Source organism: Cladophialophora immunda (assembly GCF_000835495.1).
Source record: "Cladophialophora immunda strain CBS 83496 unplaced genomic scaffold supercont1.7, whole genome shotgun sequence".
NCBI lineage: Eukaryota > Fungi > Ascomycota > Eurotiomycetes > Chaetothyriales > Herpotrichiellaceae > Cladophialophora > Cladophialophora immunda.
This window is the reverse complement of record NW_015622547.1, coordinates 3,917,540-3,934,259: the sequence shown is the minus strand read 5'-3', so window position 1 is coordinate 3,934,259 and position 16,720 is coordinate 3,917,540. Positions and strand designations below refer to the sequence as shown.

The 16,720-nt window shown below is 53.2% G+C and overlaps 7 protein-coding genes across 9 annotated transcripts; 2 read left to right on the top strand and 5 right to left on the bottom strand.

Moving 5' to 3' along the window:
- Window positions 1-190: 190 nt before the first annotated feature.
- Window positions 191-1,624, bottom strand: PV07_12042 (uncharacterized protein; the record flags this gene model as incomplete). The annotated part of the gene is made up of 1 exon (XM_016399530.1): window positions 191-1,624. One exon carries the CDS (start codon window positions 1,622-1,624, stop codon window positions 191-193), a length of 1,434 nt encoding a protein of 477 aa, XP_016244092.1.
- Window positions 1,625-2,236: 612 nt separating this feature from the next.
- On the bottom strand, window positions 2,237-3,735 carry PV07_12041 (uncharacterized protein; the record flags this gene model as incomplete). Its single annotated transcript, XM_016399529.1, has 2 exons — window positions 2,237-3,448; window positions 3,505-3,735. 2 exons carry the CDS (start codon window positions 3,733-3,735, stop codon window positions 2,237-2,239), a joined length of 1,443 nt encoding a protein of 480 aa, XP_016244091.1.
- Window positions 3,736-3,856: 121 nt separating this feature from the next.
- PV07_12040 (uncharacterized protein) lies at window positions 3,857-7,741 on the bottom strand. Its single transcript, XM_016399528.1, has one exon. It carries the CDS (start codon window positions 7,601-7,603, stop codon window positions 4,160-4,162), a length of 3,444 nt encoding a protein of 1,147 aa, XP_016244090.1. The 5' UTR covers window positions 7,604-7,741; the 3' UTR covers window positions 3,857-4,159.
- On the bottom strand, window positions 7,719-11,194 carry PV07_12039. Of its 2 annotated transcripts, XM_016399527.1 has the most exons (4): window positions 11,122-11,194; window positions 10,207-11,069; window positions 10,092-10,155; window positions 7,719-10,025 (listed from the first exon to the last, which is right to left on the bottom strand). In XM_016399527.1, exon 4 carries the CDS (start codon window positions 9,794-9,796, stop codon window positions 8,702-8,704), a length of 1,095 nt encoding a protein of 364 aa, XP_016244089.1. In that variant the 5' UTR covers window positions 9,797-10,025; window positions 10,092-10,155; window positions 10,207-11,069; window positions 11,122-11,194; the 3' UTR covers window positions 7,719-8,701. The 2 variants fall into 2 exon arrangements, with proteins under 2 accessions (XP_016244089.1, XP_016244088.1); XM_016399526.1 differs by having other exon boundaries at window positions 7,719-10,155.
- Window positions 11,195-11,320: 126 nt separating this feature from the next.
- On the top strand, window positions 11,321-12,657 carry PV07_12038. 2 transcript variants are annotated; one of them, XM_016399525.1, is made up of 2 exons: window positions 11,321-11,691; window positions 11,794-12,657. In XM_016399525.1, the coding sequence occupies exon 2, from the start codon at window positions 12,018-12,020 to the stop codon at window positions 12,525-12,527; it is 510 nt and encodes a 169-aa protein (XP_016244087.1). In that variant the 5' UTR covers window positions 11,321-11,691; window positions 11,794-12,017; the 3' UTR covers window positions 12,528-12,657. The 2 variants fall into 2 exon arrangements, with proteins under 2 accessions (XP_016244087.1, XP_016244086.1); XM_016399524.1 differs by having other exon boundaries at window positions 11,783-12,657.
- PV07_12037 (uncharacterized protein) lies at window positions 12,584-13,905 on the bottom strand (the record flags this gene model as incomplete). The annotated part of the gene is made up of 1 exon (XM_016399523.1): window positions 12,584-13,905. The coding sequence occupies exon 1, from the start codon at window positions 13,778-13,780 to the stop codon at window positions 12,584-12,586; it is 1,197 nt and encodes a 398-aa protein (XP_016244085.1). The 5' UTR covers window positions 13,781-13,905.
- A 218-nt stretch (window positions 13,906-14,123) lies between these two features.
- On the top strand, window positions 14,124-16,644 carry PV07_12036 (uncharacterized protein). Its single transcript, XM_016399522.1, has one exon. It carries the CDS (start codon window positions 14,255-14,257, stop codon window positions 16,523-16,525), a length of 2,271 nt encoding a protein of 756 aa, XP_016244084.1. The 5' UTR covers window positions 14,124-14,254; the 3' UTR covers window positions 16,526-16,644.
- Window positions 16,645-16,720: the final 76 nt, after the last annotated feature.

Here is a 16,720-nt window from a genome sequence, read left to right as displayed (position 1 = left end):
AGCCAGCATGTCCCATCCCAGTGGGGTCACGAGGATATCCTCCTCGTTTCCTTGTCTCCCATGAGATTCCTTGTTCCAATGCCCAACTTCCTTGCGCCTGGTCCTTGCCTCTCGCGTCCACTCCCGGCTCCCACACTTAGTCGGCGTCTGCCTCTCACTCACGCATGCACTGACTCACTCACTGACTCAATCACTCGTCCTTCTGCCTCTGCACGTCACCCGGCGCGAAACGCCGCAATTCGGCCGCTACCCAATGTGGTGCCCAGTCGCCGTGGAGCGTCGGGATGTTGGTCCAATCCCAGGCGTTCCGCCGGCCGCGATTGTCGACCCGATGGGAGCGAAAGTACGTGTAGCCAGGACGTTCTTGAAGACTTCGCATTTCGTTCGAGTCGGCGTTCGTATCATGCTGCTGGACATCGTCGGTATCTTCTCCTGCGTCTGTGTCGTGCTCGTCAGCAGAGGATTCCGTGTCGGCGTCATAGTCGCTGTCGGTATCAGTGTTCTCTGGCTCGGATGCTCCCTCTGCAGGCTCGTCCAAGGTGCTCGCCATGTCATTGTCACCGCTGCCACATGTCTCTGAGACGTTCTCATCGTCCTCGTCACTTTCCTCCTCGGCCTCTGTATCTTCTTCTCCTTCGTCTTCATACTTTTTCTCGTCGTCACCATCATTCTCGCTCGAGGTTGCGTCATCGTGGTAAAAGCGTGCTTCGTCGTTGATTTCACGGTTGGTGAAGGTCTCGGCGATATTCCCTACGACCATCGGGATGTGTGCCACACGGCAGAAGTCAAGACCAACCAGTCGACAGGTCCAGCAGACTTCATCGACTTCTTGATTGACATAGTCTGCAAGCAGGAGGCAAACAACACATTCCGTGGCCCAGCTGCCGGAAGTGGCGGGTAATGGTAGACTGCACCCAGCCCGGGTGTCGTCACTGGAAACGAGGTTCAAGAATGACTTCTTCAAAGCAGATTCGTTGCTTTCGGAAGGTCTGGGGCTTTTGGTGACTGGGAAGGACCCAGGAACAGATACTTCAAAAGCATCCTTCTCGTCACCATAAACGGATCTCGGGTGTGCAGATTGAAAGGTTCTGGGTGTAAGATCCGTGCTGATTTCGCGATCATCACAGCAACATTTTGAGGCAATCCAAATTGCAATGTTTGCATACAAGTAGAACAGGAAGAACTCTAGGACAAGCTCTTTTGCTCGCACCACTTGATACAAGACTGTGGATGTCGTGTGCTCAAACAAGGGTAGGGCGACTATGATGTTCGACAAAGTTGAGGCAAAATATTCGACTTGCAGGAAGAGTAGAGCCATGGTACTCCACGATGCTGGGATGGTGAGGGAAGGGGGTTGAGCATGTGACATGGCCCAGGAGACCAAGTTGCCGCTTTCCAGGGCGTCACAGAGCCATAGAGCAGAGTTGAGACTGAGGCAGAGCAAGCAGCGGTCGTTGAAAGCCTCACGGGAGCCCCAAACCCACAGCCATAAGCTGTCAGGCAGGGTAATGACTGCGGCCATCCACGGAAGGACATAGGTCGTTGCGCTCGTGAGTAGGAGGTCGTACGCCGCAACAAGTAAGATGAGACCTCGGAAAGAGGCTGGTCTGGGAAGTTGTAGCATGGTGATTGCTTTTTTGCAGTTGCAGTTGTCAGATTGATGTGTGCTTGTGCTGTTGTGTGGAATGAAGTTGTGTCTTTTGCTATGTGAATGCTGCTGAAGAGAGGGCTTATATACGCGAGAAGATCGATACACAGGGTTGGCTGAGCCGTCCAGACATGCTACAAAGATTCTCAGCAGCAGTCCTGTTCATTGTCATCGTCTCACTCTGCGAAAACGTGCTTTTGTTGGGGACCTCACACATGCTGCCTAGGCGTCATCAGGTCATTGTTGAGCGAAGTCGAGTCTCGGATCAAGAGACCTGAGCGTAGCATTTCAGGAACTTTCTCCTGTCACACCTTGAGACTTCCGGTGCCTTCTGTAACAATTATTTGAGCCATCTCTGAGGCTGTCGTCGGAAGCATTGTCTGCCCAAGACATGCATCCCGGGTGCTCAAGACAAGGCTGAGGTGTGGTCGAAATGAGGGAAAGGCTGAAGAAGACAGTAGGCGATGAGTCAACAGGTCTTCAACAAAGGAAAATCACCTGAAGGCTTGTCCGGAGGGCAAGTAGGTCCGAGACACTGAAGTTTGATCTTTTTGTTGCTCAACCGCTCTCGTGAGGTCCTCCCTGTGCTCATACCCTGCCTAGCCAGAGCAGTTTTTGCGGCGTAAGCCAATGGCCATGGTTCGTCCAATTTCGTCCGGCACCTGGATCACTGGTTCGCTGTTCTCTTGCGGCTTTCAATTCCACCTGGTTGATCTTCCACGATCGGAGCACCCACGTACTTGCCGCAGCGAGGAGGAACATGCAACCCACGAAAATCTGCGAGCTAAGGTATCCAGACGCACTGACCATTTCCAGGGCAATCGGCTCCGCGAAAGTTGTAGGCACAACCAAGGAGAGACAGATGATGCCAAAGGAAGAAGGCAGTCGTTTGAGCCCTACCACCTCGGCAGTCACTGGCGTGACAGTGTTCCAGAAGATGCCGCAGACGCTTCCAGCCGTGAGGGCAAAGGCTATGAGGACGCCGTAGGATTTGGCCGGCACCCAAAGAACGAGGCAGAGAACTCCGCATACGGCGGTCATGATTGTCGCCATGTTGAGGCGGCCAAAGGCATCCGAGTAGTATCCAATTACAGGTCTGCCAACTCCAAGACCAAGATTGAGAACTGCGCCAACCACAGACCCTTGTCCTGCCGTGAGACCGATGGAAGTCGCATAGTTGGGTAAAGAGTAGAGTAACACAATGTACCCCAACTCAGTGAGCACTCCCCAAATAACCACCAGAATAACCTCAATGTGGCCGTACTCGCGGTAGTTGAAAGCTTTCTGCAAAGGTTGGACAGCCTTGTTACGGTCTTTGAGCAGCAGCGAACACACTCCGTTGACGGCAAGTCCGCAGAATGCCAATATCCGGTAAGCCCAGTCCATACCCAAGCTCTGGACGATGGCACCCGCCGCAAGGTTGTATGCCAGTCCTCCTAAGCCCGCCCCAGCAGACGCAATTCCCATGGCCAGGCTCCGGCGGGTGGAGAACCATTGGGGAAGAACCGCAGTCGCCGGGATGTAGAGAAAGCCCATGGCCCAGCCAAAACAAACCCCCTGCGTCAAGAAGAGATGCCAGATCTCGGTCGCATACGAGGCGCCGAAAAGGGCCACGAAGAGCAAGACGGTACCGATGAGAAGGGTGGCCCTCATGCCCACTTGTCTAGTGGAGATGTTCACGACAGGAGCACTCAGCAGAGATTGGGAGATCGAGAGACCGCCAATCAGGGCGTACTCGAGGTGTGACGCGTGTTGAAATGCAGGGTCGCTGAGGTAGTGGGCGAGGAAAATACCCCATGCCTGTCATGCATGCCATGAGCTTCTTCCTGGGTCAGTTCTCCTCGAGGCGCACTTACACTGTTGAGTCCCCATGTATGGGCGTTGATCAAGAAGACACAAGCTGTGCATACCCAGCCGTAGCCGCCGTTTGGAGGCACGTCCTCGGCCGAGACAGCATCTTGCGGTGGATCGTCCTCCAGTTGATGGACTGATGAGTCCTCGAAAACATGGTTCCGAGTGCTGTCAGGTACGACGAGCTCTAAGATCTCTGCATCGCTGTCAACCTGGCGGCTGAGAGAGGGGGACATCGCCGTCGAGGGTGGTTTATGACTATGAAGTGAAAGAATTAGACGGACATTGTGAGGAAAGCTGGTCAGAGCAAGCAAAAGTGCGGAGGTGAAGTTGATTTGCTGGGCGGGACCAATTCCCGGCGCATGCAAGACGCCGCCAGATGCCACAGGGCGTCAAATCACGTCTATGTATCGAAACTGCCTTATTGCTGCCTGGTTGACGGTCTTGATACGTGTAATTGAATAGAACTATCCATCGCCATAAGGCCCACAATGTTCGTCGTAAAGACCCCGAAGTACTTCATGTTTCTCTCTGCAAGATTGGCTATCGAATACCTCCTCTTCTTGTCCGCCATGAAGCGCTCTCGATGCTGTCAAGAGTCTTAAAAATGCAGTGTCGAAGCCTCCATGGCAATAGAACGTAGGACCGCCAAAGGTCTTCCTATGCAGGAGAGTTGGCAGGAACCTTCAGATGCGATGTTGGAGTCAGAATAGCCGGGCTCGTCGCTGTCGTGTCAACCGATACTGCGGCCTCGTTGCCCTCGGTCACTTCCTCTTCCCTGGCCTGTCCTGCATTTCTTTCCACAGCTGAGACACTTCTTCGGTATGGAGGTTGTGGCAGCCTCGAAAATTTCGCCGACTGCAGAACATGCGCGTCTGCTGATGAGTCGTCCGAGTCTTCCTCGGCATCGATGCTCTGCGGAAAGGGCTCGCTTGCAGTCAACCGCCGGCGAGCGCTTCCTGGTAGTGCTCCGGTGTCCTCCAGTCCTGGTCGGTCAATCTTGAAGTCGTGGCTCACGGCATGGAAACCGTCGCTCATCTTAAGTAACTCTTCTGTGTTATCGACGGAGTGTTCTCCGCTGCTTTCCAAAGCCTCGCGACCTTGACCCGCCCACTTTCGCTTCAGCGGAAAAAGCAATGGTGACCACCGTTCCTGAACAACATCCGGTGAATCCCGAATACTTTTCACTGCAGACCACTTGACATTATTCTCCTGGTTGGAAAGACTCGTCTCAAGTCTGCTGTGGGCGGAGAACCCGCCGATGGAGTTTCCCAGATGATTTTCCGTCGCAGTCCGGGGCTGGCCAGGTGAGAAACTTGTGCTGTGGTTACCATCGTGGAGTCGTCGAGGTCTGAACGTTTGAGCATCAGGGTTCAGACTGGACTCTGACGATCCACTTTTCCCCGGCGACTTTGAGCGGGACAGTCTCCTACCCAGCGCACGGGCAAGCGATTTGGCGTTCGTCTTGTCTCGCGACTCTACAGCATTATGCGATGCTTGATGACTTCGATGCTGATGTTCTTGGATGCTCAATGGTTCGCGGGTGGGCTCAGCATCTTGTCTCTCTGCCCCCTCGCTCTTGCTTCCTCTGCTTATACTCTTGACCAGCGTTTGGGTCTCTTGCTGACCGGCACCCATATCGTTGATCAGGACCAGTGCATCTGTTTTTTGTGGGGAGCGAGACCGGGACCTCGATTCGCTCTCCTCAGCTTGCAGGCGAAGTTGGCTACGCCAGAGTTCGTTGTAAGCACCGTTCTGCTTGATCAAAGCATCATGTGTGCCAGACTCGGCAATGTGGCCGTCTTCAATGACGAGAATATGATCGGCATGCAGGACTGTAGAGAGACGGTGTGCAATCACAAACGCGGTCTTGCCTGCACATAGTTGGCGGATACTGCGGTGAATCTTCTTCTCCGTGATGCTGTCGACGCTGCTAGTGGCTTCATCCAATAGCAGAATGTCCGCCTTTTTGAGGATCGCTCGTGCAATTGCAAGGCGCTGGAGCTCGCCACCCGAGAGCTTGGTGCCACGCTCGCCCACCTTTTCTTCATAACCATGTGTAAACGACATAATCTTGTCGTGTAGTTCTGCTGCCTTACACGCTTCAATAGCCTCTTCGTCCGTACAGTCAATATCAGGGTATCTGACGTTTTCCAGCACCGACATGTTGAATACCACAGGATTCTGAGGAACCATGGCAATGTGTCTTCGGAAGGTTTCCATCTTGATGTGTCTGATGTCTTGGCCATCAATCAGAATGCGGCCTTGGTCAACGTCGTAGAACCGGAAAAGGAGTTTCAAAATGGTACTCTTGCCGCCCCCGGTCTGTCCAACTAAAGCCACAGTCTTCCCGGGGGAGGCCCGGAAGGTAGTCCCTTTGGTCACTTGTCGTTTGCCGTCATAAGAAAAAGAAACATTCTCGAATTGGACAGCCCCCTCAAGGAACACGAAGGGTCGAGCATCCGGCAAGTCCTGGATGCGTGGCTGCTTTTCCAGTATCACCACCAGCTTCTCGGCGTTGACGAGCTTTTCAGCCACTCTTGACAACTCGCCTGCCAGGGTGGCTAGTGGTCCAGTAAGTTGTGCCCAATATGTGATCAAGACCACGAAATCACCAATTTTATGCTGGCGGTGTACGATCTGCAGGGCGGCCACACTGCATGCGGCAACAAAGCAGATGCACGGTACCAGGTGGCGCAGACCCCTAGTCCAGAACTCATAGAACCACCAAAGGAGCATTCTGTTCCGAGTAATGTCGCCTTTCTCTCGATACTTCTGAATCTCGTAGGGGATGCGTCCGAACTGGCATACTGTCGACCAGTTCAGGGTGGATTCGCTCATCTGGTAATACTGCTCGTGATATGCATCGAGCCAAGACCGACGCATCGCTCTCTTCTGGACGAGCGCCTTGAAGGTCAGCCAGTAGAATATGACAACCATTGATGCAATGATGAAGGTCATGTAAAGTCCGAAGAGACATGTGAGGACCACGGCTGCTGAAGCCAAATCGATTATTGTCGGCAAGAATTGAAACATAACGTCATGCAACAAGTCAATCACATCTTGTCCTTGATGCATCGTCTGCCAGATGATCGAGGATCTCTTGGAATCGTGGAAGTCGGCTGACAGATTCATGATGTGACCGTAACAATGGCGCTGCAAGGCGACTACCAAGTCGGTGGTCACCCTCCAAGATAGCCAGGTTTCAACGAGCGGGAAGCCCGCGTGTGACAACAAGAATCTGAGCAGCACGTAGAGGGCAAGTGCTTTCCAAGGTATCACTTCCCCGAGACCATTGATGACAATGCCTAGACTGAGAGGCAGGGCAATTGTGACAACCCTTGTCAAAGCATTGGTGATGCACATCCCCCCAAAGTAAAGCTGCAATTTTGAAGACCTCGGGTACATGTATGGTACAAAGAGCTTGAAAGAGGCAAGATACAGCCAGAATGGTCTGTTTCGAATGCGCAGTCTGTCTGTTTCTTCCTCGTTTGGTTCTTGGGCTGCCCCTTGTAAGTCTGAGCTGTTCGGAGACGACTCATTGCCCAGAAGCGGTTGGGATTCATCTTCATGTCCTTTGTTTTCCTTCCGTAGTATGAATTGAGCAAGGAGACTGTTTCCAAGAAGCCCAACCTCGACTGCTAGTTGAAACCCTCGAAGAAGGGAGCGTGCGAGTAGCTGCTTGTCCTCGGAGGACGTTCCAGGGAGCGAGAGTGCAAAGACCGTCCCTTGGCAGACAAGCAGAATTGCCCAAGTTCCAAGATGAGGATATGATGTGATGGTAGAGTTCCCAATAAGACTTAGCAAGAGGACAATCCAGACTAAAGTAAGGAAGAGCGCGTAGACTGCGTCCGGGTCTGATATTTGATACGGGTCAGATCTCTTCAGATAGATCACTGCTTCCGCGGAAGACAGCGAGGTAGCGATACAAGCTAAGCCCAACTGAAACTTGCGTAGGTTCCCACATTTCGATTCTTGAGTTCCGGAGACCGAGTCGGCGATCGTGGCAACGGCGAAGAAGGTAGAGGGCGCGATGACGGTAAGGACCTGAAACACCCTCAAAACGAGAGGGTCTCCAGTTGGAGATAGCGCGTAAGGTACCATGTTTGCTATTTCGCTTGCGGTCGTGTAGTAGAGGAAGAGAAGGAAGAAAATTCGAACGGCCAGAGGTGTAGGTGAAGCGCTAGTGAAGGCAGCGGTGTCTGCCTGGACACCAAGGCGGGCAGGCAGGGCCTGATGGAGAATACATACACCTTTGTCCGATACCACAGAACAGAGTGCCAGGAAAGTAAGAGGAGTGCAGGTTTAGCACAGAAACAGACCATGGGCGAACAGAGGTGGTGGTGAAGTGGCTGTGAGCACGAATTGGGCGCTTGGGCAAGACTCGAGGCGCTGCTTCTTCCATGCAGCAAGAGCGACCGGCCTGGAAATGAAGGCTGAAGCCATATTGAGACTTCACCATCTACATCTGCATGCGCAAGAGGCTTGAAGAGATCGCATGTGCAGTGAATTGCGAATGGGGTTTGGTGGAGGTCAACGCATTCTGGCTCGCTCCCTGCTTCGGAACCTCGCGCGACATGGTGACACAACTTCGTGAGCACCAGTTTGCCCCGTCTGGAAGGCAAGAGAGTACTAAGATAGGTTTCTACAACCTGGATGGGCAAAGCTGATGCAGAACAGAGTCATTCGTCAAGGCTACCGTCGAATGGTAGCGGGATGGTGTCAGGTCCGCACTGACAGCGCGCTGCGTAACCTCAGCAAGGAGGTCTGAGATCCGTGTTCCTCCCTAGAGCCATCTCACAAGGCTCCTAGCTTGTCTTGCTGTTTCGCCCCGTTTGCATCCTTCGGCTGGAGGCAGACGGGATGGGCTTTGTTCAATCCGCATCCACTGCTGAGACCAATGGCGAAGAATAGTGATAGGGTCCCGGGAGCGCGTCACCAGCATTGATTGGCAGTCACTCAATGATCAGGTGCCCATAGACAAAGAACGAGGTATCAACATTGGTCGAAAGGGTCTGTTGCAGGAAGACTGCATGTCCCGCTGCGTCCAAAGCACCATGCATCTTATTGGCAGTTTGTGGCTGGATCATCAAGGTCGCACAGCATCATCCAAGAAAGGCCGGAAGGGTCGCCGATCACAGGCACTCCAAACAATCGATAGACTGGATGCAGGTCGCTTGATCTTGCCGCAGCAGAGCCCTCTCAGCACCGGCCTAGATTGATCGATCTTACCAGTGGCATCTGTGTCGTTCCAGATTCAGTGAGACCAAAGAATGGTGCAATTGCGGTCCTGCTGACCGCTTGGAAAAGCCCACCAACCACGGCTTCCTGGAGATCCTGTCCTGTCTGCTTGAAGTCGGGGTAGGCATTTAGTTCTAGCAGCCATACCCTGCAATCCCGGTCGATCAGGAAGTCCACGCCAAAGATTTCAAAAGCGTTCGGCACTGCTTGGAAGTGGATCATCTGTTCACGAGCTGCGGCCTCGAACACTTCACCAGTTATGTCGCAGATTTGTTGGAATACGGCATCTTTCCAGTCTGTGGGCACCCCAGTTGATTCCAGATCCCAGAACCGAAAGACAGAAGTACTTTTGGTCGCCTCATCTTGAAAGCAGGTATTTGTCAGGTGTTGTGCTAGGTCAAGCATCTCAGAATCTGTGGCAGAAGCCGGTGGCTGGTAGCGTTTGGCCGCGAAAAGAGCCAGCATCTCCTTGTACACATACACTTTCAGCGCTCCAACCGCCAACACGTAGGCCCGGATGTGGAACTTTCGACCACCATAGGATTCGAGCAGTAAAGGAGGGTCGATGTAGGGTTGAGCGATGAAATGTCTCAGTTGAGATGTCATTGCGTTATCCTCAAGAGGATCGCCTTGTTTGCTCCCTGAAGCATCATGAGACTCGTCCTCTTCGCTCGAACTTTCGGCATCGACATCGGGCGTGTCTTCTTCCCACTCCTCGAAGATGGCTTGAAGTTCGCCGCTGGTGGAGAATAGTCTGATGCCGTTACCACCATCGCTCATGCCGGGCTTCAATATCCACCAGTGCTTTTGTTCGCTCAACTCTTGCTTCTCATTCTCTGCCAAGCTCTCGTTCAAGTCCCATGCGTCCACCAGCGCCTCATCCAGGAACTCTGCATAGTCGACTTCGAAATGCACACATGACTTGAAATGTTTTGCCAGGATGCTACTCGGGTGTTTGACTAGCCAGGTAGACACTGCATTGGAAAGATAGTGCTTGCGAATAAGAGCCTTTCGGATGACATAGGAGCATACAAGAGAGGTTCGCGAATGCTGCATGGCGTGCTCGAAGTCAATCTTCTCGTACGCGGTGAATTGCAAGACCCGGTCTGAAGAATTTGGCAAGTCACGCAGGCTAGAAATGCGCCTGACAGGCAAGGGAGCTAACTGCTCAATGGCAGCCAGAATGAGAGGCTGCACATATAGATCTGGATAGTCAATGAGCGCGAACACAGGCGGAAAATTCGAGTCTATATTGCAGGCTATTGAGCTTGGACGAGTATCATCTCTGCGCAGGCCCTGATCAGTATTTGTCCCCGGGTTCTGCCACTAACCTCGTCGAAGTTGAACTTACTCACAGCTTGATTTCGCCGGTGTATTGAGGTAAGTGCCAGAAATTCGCGATTAATGGAGTGACCCTGTCGTTGTCAATGCGCGGCCTCAGACACTACCGACTTTGGGAGACGTACGTGATGTTTCCCTGCAGCACCTCCCAACCGTCGCCCTTACCAGCATCGACAACTGCCTTCCGGACGTCTGCAAAGTTCGGGGACCACTTGAATCTGCGATGAGCTCTCCTTACCACGCGGTTGTTGTTGTTGTTTCCGTTAGCTTCACCCGTCTCACGAATGATTTGCTCCTCCAGGTTGGGGTTTTCGTTGTCTTCCTCCTCGGCCAATTCGGTAAAGGAGCTGCCGCTGATCCATCGGTTTTGGATCATTTCAGCATAGAGAATTTTATTGTTCTCGACCCCTTTGCGGAGAGGAACATTGATGCTGTACAGGTGTACGTCGTCCGGCCACTCTTTGGTTAACTTTTCCATCAGCCGAGTGCTGAGCCTTGAAGCCGCAGAAATGATCTCGAGATCGTGCTCTCTTGAATCAAAAGCATAAGACAATGCAATACTTTTAACACCGCTCATTGCGCCTTCCATCGCGCCACCAATGGTTCCGCTGGACAGAGCAAAAACGGCAGTGGTGTTGCGACCATAGTTGGGACCGCTGACTACAAGGTCGATTGGGCCTCTGTCCTTGAACACATGATGAAGGCCAATCTGGACGCAGCTTGCCGGTGTCCCGTCTATCAAAATCCACTCCTCTCCGCCATCATTAAATGGTCGGTCCAACGTGGTCCCGTCGTCCTTCAAGACGGAGCCGGGACGATAGTAAGTCGGGGTCAAAGTGTGACCAACCATGTGTGCTTTTCCTATCCACGATCTCTGGACATGGGGCAAGACCACTGATACCAAATGCCCGGCATCTTGAAGAGCGGTCACCAGGGAATGAACGTATGGTGATGATTGATTCGACGGAGGGCCGTCGTCATTTACGACCTGGTCGAGGAGTCAGCAATGTCTTCCCACGGGAGATTTTGACGTAGCCCACAAGAATATGCATGTTGAGGGCAAGTCTATCAACCAGACATCAAAGTCTATGATGCAAATGCAAAGAAGTCTATGGAGAAAGGCAACCTAGAACGGAACGAAGCCGACAAAAATTGATTCGGATATCGCTCAGGCTTGGCAAAAGCAGTCTATCTCGCCATCAACTGCGGCGCGACTTCGGAGCAACCAAAAAGACCGAAGAGCGACGATGTCATTGCCCTAGGGATTCGGTTTCGATTCGAACTATCTCTTACAAGCATAAGGTAGGCAGAATGCCAGAACACCACCGCCGCCGTGCTCACTCTCGCTCTCGCTCTCCTCATCATCATGGCCATAGACCTTCCCACCATTCTTACCGTTCCCGGTCTGGTGAAGCGTCTCGCCAGCACACCAAGAAGTCTTCTGTGCCAGCCAAACCACTACCCTACGGAGCGCGAGAGCTTTCACGGCATGACCTCCCAGGCTACCGTCCCCTATTCGCTCTATATCTAGACATTCAGAAACAACTGAACCTCGAGGAGCTGGACGATACGGAGGTGAAGGGGCGATGGAAGAGTTTCCTCGGAAAATGGTAAGAACGCACCCTAGAATTGCCACGTTGGCTCGGGGGAGGCTGTCTGTGGAGACGCAGCCCCTGGTAAATACGCAGGCTGACATGGCAGGAATCGTGGAGAACTCGCGCTGGGCTGGTATGATCCGCAGACTTTGGAGAAGGCAAGAGCCCAGGACCTAGTCTCACCCTCTCCCCAGCGGAGGACGAGTACAAGACCGGACCAGACGAGGACGTCCGATGCTCGACCGTCTCCTCAGGGCGACGGCGAAACCGAAGAAGAGGCAGACTTCGGTCCTACCCTTCCCTCGTCCCTCACGTCCCGAGCCGAGCATGACGACTTCCTCATGTCTCGAGGTCAAGGCGCCTCCATCCCTTCCCTCGACGACCTCCGTGCGCGGGACGATCAGGCAATTGAAGAGGCCCACGCCGCCCGGCGAGAGCATACGGAACAGCTCCGTCACGAGCGTCACCTAGATCGCAAAATTCAAAAAGAGCGTCTGGACGAACTCGTGCCCCGCGCCGAACCGGGGAGTCGCGAGCGCCAACTAGAGAAAAAGCGGGAGCGTGCTGAAGCGAACCGCACCTTTGCGGCTTCGAAGGAAGCATCCGGCGAAGTGGAAGTCATGGACTCGGATCTCATGGGAGAGGAAGACGGTTTCGCAGACCTTAAGAAGCTGCAAAAGGAGCAGGAAAGAAAGAAAAACGAGAGGGAGCTTCGAAGAGAGGAGATATTGCGGGCCAGGCGGGCTGAGCGAGAAATCAAATTACAAGCCGTGAAAGAAAAGGAGGAGAAAACCATGAGTATTTTTAAGGAAATTGCACGGCAGCGCTTCGGTGGAGGAGAGGCCTCATGATCGTGTGGAACAAACAAAGACAACACTTTTTTTGGATTTTGCTGCAGTATGGGTATCTAACTTGCGTTGAGAGCAGCGACCGCCTCTGCGCCATCAGGCTGCTGCTGCTGCTGCTGCTGCTGCTGCTGCTGAGAAGATGATCCTGAAGAAGCACCATTAGCTACCGGGACATTAGACCCGTGGCTAGCAGCCGCTGGACTAGTATTATTTGCCGCCTTGAGCGCCGCTGCCATCTGCCAGGCTGGAATGGAAGCTTTACTGCCAGTTGCTGGTCTACCCAAAGATGTTGCAGCCGGGGTTGGGTTGGAAGTAGGAAGTTGCGGGGTCGAGTTCGTGGACGGCGGTGTAGGCCTTGGGGTGTTCACACTGCTAGCAGCAGTGGTATTCTCGGCCGTAGGAGTCGCTGCCGCAGTGTTGGACGTGGAGGCGGAAGTTGGCGCTGGCATGGTTGCCGGCTGCGTGCGTGGGATTGCAAAGACTCCGGAACCGCTGCCCATGCGATTTCCCATCAAGACTTTCAAACTGCTCAACTCGTTGCCCAATTCTTTCAACTGTCTCTCGCTCGCATCTCGCACATTATCAATAGAGCGAGGCAGGCTATCTTTCATTGTCTTGATTTCTGCTTCCATGCGTCGCGCATCGTCTTCTCGCTTCTGATTCGCCGCTTTGAGCTCCGCGACAATCTCTTCAATGTCTGTAATGGCGCTATCTAGTCTTTGGGTTCGAGCTTCTTCGGCTTGTTTCAATGTAGCGGTATCGGAAGATAATGTGTCAAGCAGCGCAAAGGCCTTGTTGAATTGCTCGTCAATGGCGGCTTTATCCTGCTCCAGTTGCGGAGGCGTGGGCGGCGAAATTAACGGTTTGATGTATCTCTGAGCAAGGACGTACATGCCGTATCCCGCACCACCGACAACGGTAGCCATGATGAACCAGTCTCTCCAGTCTCGTTTGGGTGGCTCCGGCGGAGGAGGTTGCCAGTCTCCATATGGGTTGTAAGGGTAGGGATATCTGGGACCCGGAGGGCCTCGGGCATTGTGGACATTTGGAGGAGGATAGTACGCCGCATTTTGGGGCGATGGAGTTGGGCTGGCAGCTGCATCACCGCCAGCACGAGCAAGTGACACAGAGATCTCCTCTTGTGTGAGATTTTTGGATTTGAGGAACTCGATCCGCTTCTCGAGGGGAGCCGACGCGACGGATGGATCTTGAAGGAAGGTGACCGCGGATGCAACGAGGTCTTCGCGGGGCGCCATTATCGGCGAGCTGTTATCCCTCGAACTAGGTCATTCAAAGCCAGCCCTTGCAGAGATACCAACGTGCAGAAGACAGTGACATGGATGAGAGAATCGCAGCTGACGGAAGAGCCTCGAGAGATGGGAGGCAATGATGCCGTCCAGCCATCTTCAATTCCTGCTCTAATCTCAACTCAACCGAGGCACTCGGCCACGTGACGACGTCTTAGTCATCAGTCGCTGTGGTGACCGACATTAGAGTTGGCGTGTTGAGGGCTAGCCTAGTCTGTTGTACCCGACGCCCGCTTTGTGGGCATGTTCGTCAAGCGCGTCAACTTTGAGGGCCGTGAACACTCCCTGCGATCGACCATCCCTCGCCATTCTGCGACCACATTGAAAAACGTTGCCAAATCAAGATACCGAACACACAACTACTTAGATGCTGTGTCATCCCTTGCGCACTCGAACATCCACGACCCCGGACATTCAATCACCATGTCGCAACCCACGGGCTTGTTCAGCGTACGTCGACCTAGGGAGACCTTGGGTAATATCACGAACTTCTCAGGAATTCCTCAACCCGCGTCTGCGATCAAGCGCACCTCTTCGAACACCGAACTGCGAAATGCGCCGTACACCGCGTCTCATGTGCGATCCACCTCGATAAACCAGAGCATTCAGCGCCCTGCGCAACCCATATTTCATCGTTCCTCGTCTGGCGGCAATTTGGCAGATATGGGCATATCAACGGCTCGGCGATCGGTGTCGAACAATATATTTGGGAGCACACACACAGGGAGACAGAGTCTAGCGCCCAACCAACTATTTGGGTCCCAGACACCGGCATCACAGGGTTTGCAGAGAAGAAGTAGTATCTTTTCTCGTCCTTCCGGTCATGGAACCACGGCACACCAGTCGCTGTTCTCACAACCACCCGTACCGGCGGGTGCACCCAAAGACCCAAGGCCATTGAGAGATTCGTCGTATAGGGCACGACTAAGCCAGGAGTTACTCGACTATCTGACGCAGAACAACTTTGAGCTGGAGATGAAACATTCATTGACTCAGAACTCGGTCAAATCACCGACACAAAAGGACTTTACATTCATGTTTCAATGGCTGTATCGTCGCATTGATCCAGGTTACAAATTCCAGAAGAGCATCGATACTGAGGTTCCTCCCATCATGAAACAGCTGAGATATCCTTATGAAAGAGACATTACGAAGTCACACCTGGTCGCGGTGGGCGGGCAAAACTGGCCTCGCTTTTTGGGTTTGCTGCACTGGATGATGCAACTCGCCCAGATGCTGGACAATTTTACGCGCGGTGCTTACGACGATGCGTGTACCGAAGCTGGTGTTGATATCGCCAGCGATCGTATTGTGTTCAGATTCTTGTTCGGGGCTTACCAAGACTGGCTGCAGATGGGCCCAGAGGATGATGAAGAAAGTGAAGAAGCTGCCCTTCAACCACATATTCAGGCAATGACAGATGAGTTTGAGCGAATCAATGCCAAACATGCTGAGGAGCTAAAACTATACGAGGCGGAGCACGAAGCGCTACAAGCACAAATCGATGAATTCGAGCGTAACGCGCCCGACATTGCCAAACTGGACAAGCACTTTAAGATCTTGGAAGACGACAAGAAAAAGTTCGAGGAATACAACGCCAATGTCCAGGCAAAGATTGAAAAGTACGATTCAAGGATCAAAATCCTCGACGCCGAAATGCAAAAGGTCGAGGCAGACCTGGAGGTCGTGGAGCAAGAACGACAGAATTTGCAGCACTCGGTCGATCGACAGGGATTGAATATCCAAGACATTGATCGAATGAACACGGAGCGGGAAAGACTGGCGAAGAGCCATGAAGACGCCCTGGTTGCCTTGGACGAAATCAATAAGAGGGTCCTCGAGAAGGAAGTCGAAACGGGCCGTAAACTGGAAGAACTCGAGGCAATTGTCAAACGGTACAATTCCTTGGGCTACCAGATGTCCCTGATTCCTTCATCGGCGGTCAATGCGAAGGGTGTAGATTACGAGCTCTCGCTCAACTTGTCGGAGCCGAATTTCTCCTCTTCGACATCCCAGTCACGGCGAAGTCGTGCCTCGCCCATCGAATCTGACCGCCTTCTCGCCGACCAAAACGTCGGGTACTCGCCCGTGCATCTTATCAATCTGGACCTCCGCGGCATGGTGCGCAACGCATTCATCTCGCTCCGGAAAGAGATCAACGAGCGCCGGAAAGCCGCGGCGGAATCAGACCTTAACGCGCGCGACTTCCTCGACAACATATCGGAGGCTCTGCACGAGAAGAACACAGAGATAGATAATCTGAACTATCGGGTGCAGGAGGCCTCGCGCCAATATTCGACGTTGAAAGAGAATGGCCAAACGGCGCATACGCAGCAGACCTCGGCGATCGAAAAACTGGAGAAGGAACTCAGCCGAATGAGAGAAGGGTTGGAAAAGGGGTCACTGGAGCTCGAGCAGCGCGAGATGGAGGTCCAGCTGGCGTACGAAGGCATGCGCGAGGAAAGCGCCAGGGTGCGAGAGGAATTGCACGGTGGAATCGAGAAGCTTCTAGAGGACGTCATCCGATTCAAGGTCCACGTGCAAAAGGGCCTAGAGGAGTTCGAGGGCTGGGTGGGCGAAGAGGTCGAGCTGGAGTTGTTGGGTGATGAGATGGGCGAGCTTGGGCTGGAGGACAAACATGGGGGGGAGGAGGATGAACACATTGGTGGCAAGGTGGACGAGGATGTGTTTTGATTTCGAAGTATTGTCTTATGCGGCGTCCTGGGAGCTTCCTTTTCTTCCATCTTGCTTGACGAACGATAAATACCATACATACGTGGAAATTGGATATGAGATATGCATGTCACCAAAAATGTCGCCTTCTTTCTGGATTTTGTTTCCTCGGTCGATTCCCCCCGGTGCATACATATCGCTAGGCATGGAATCAAG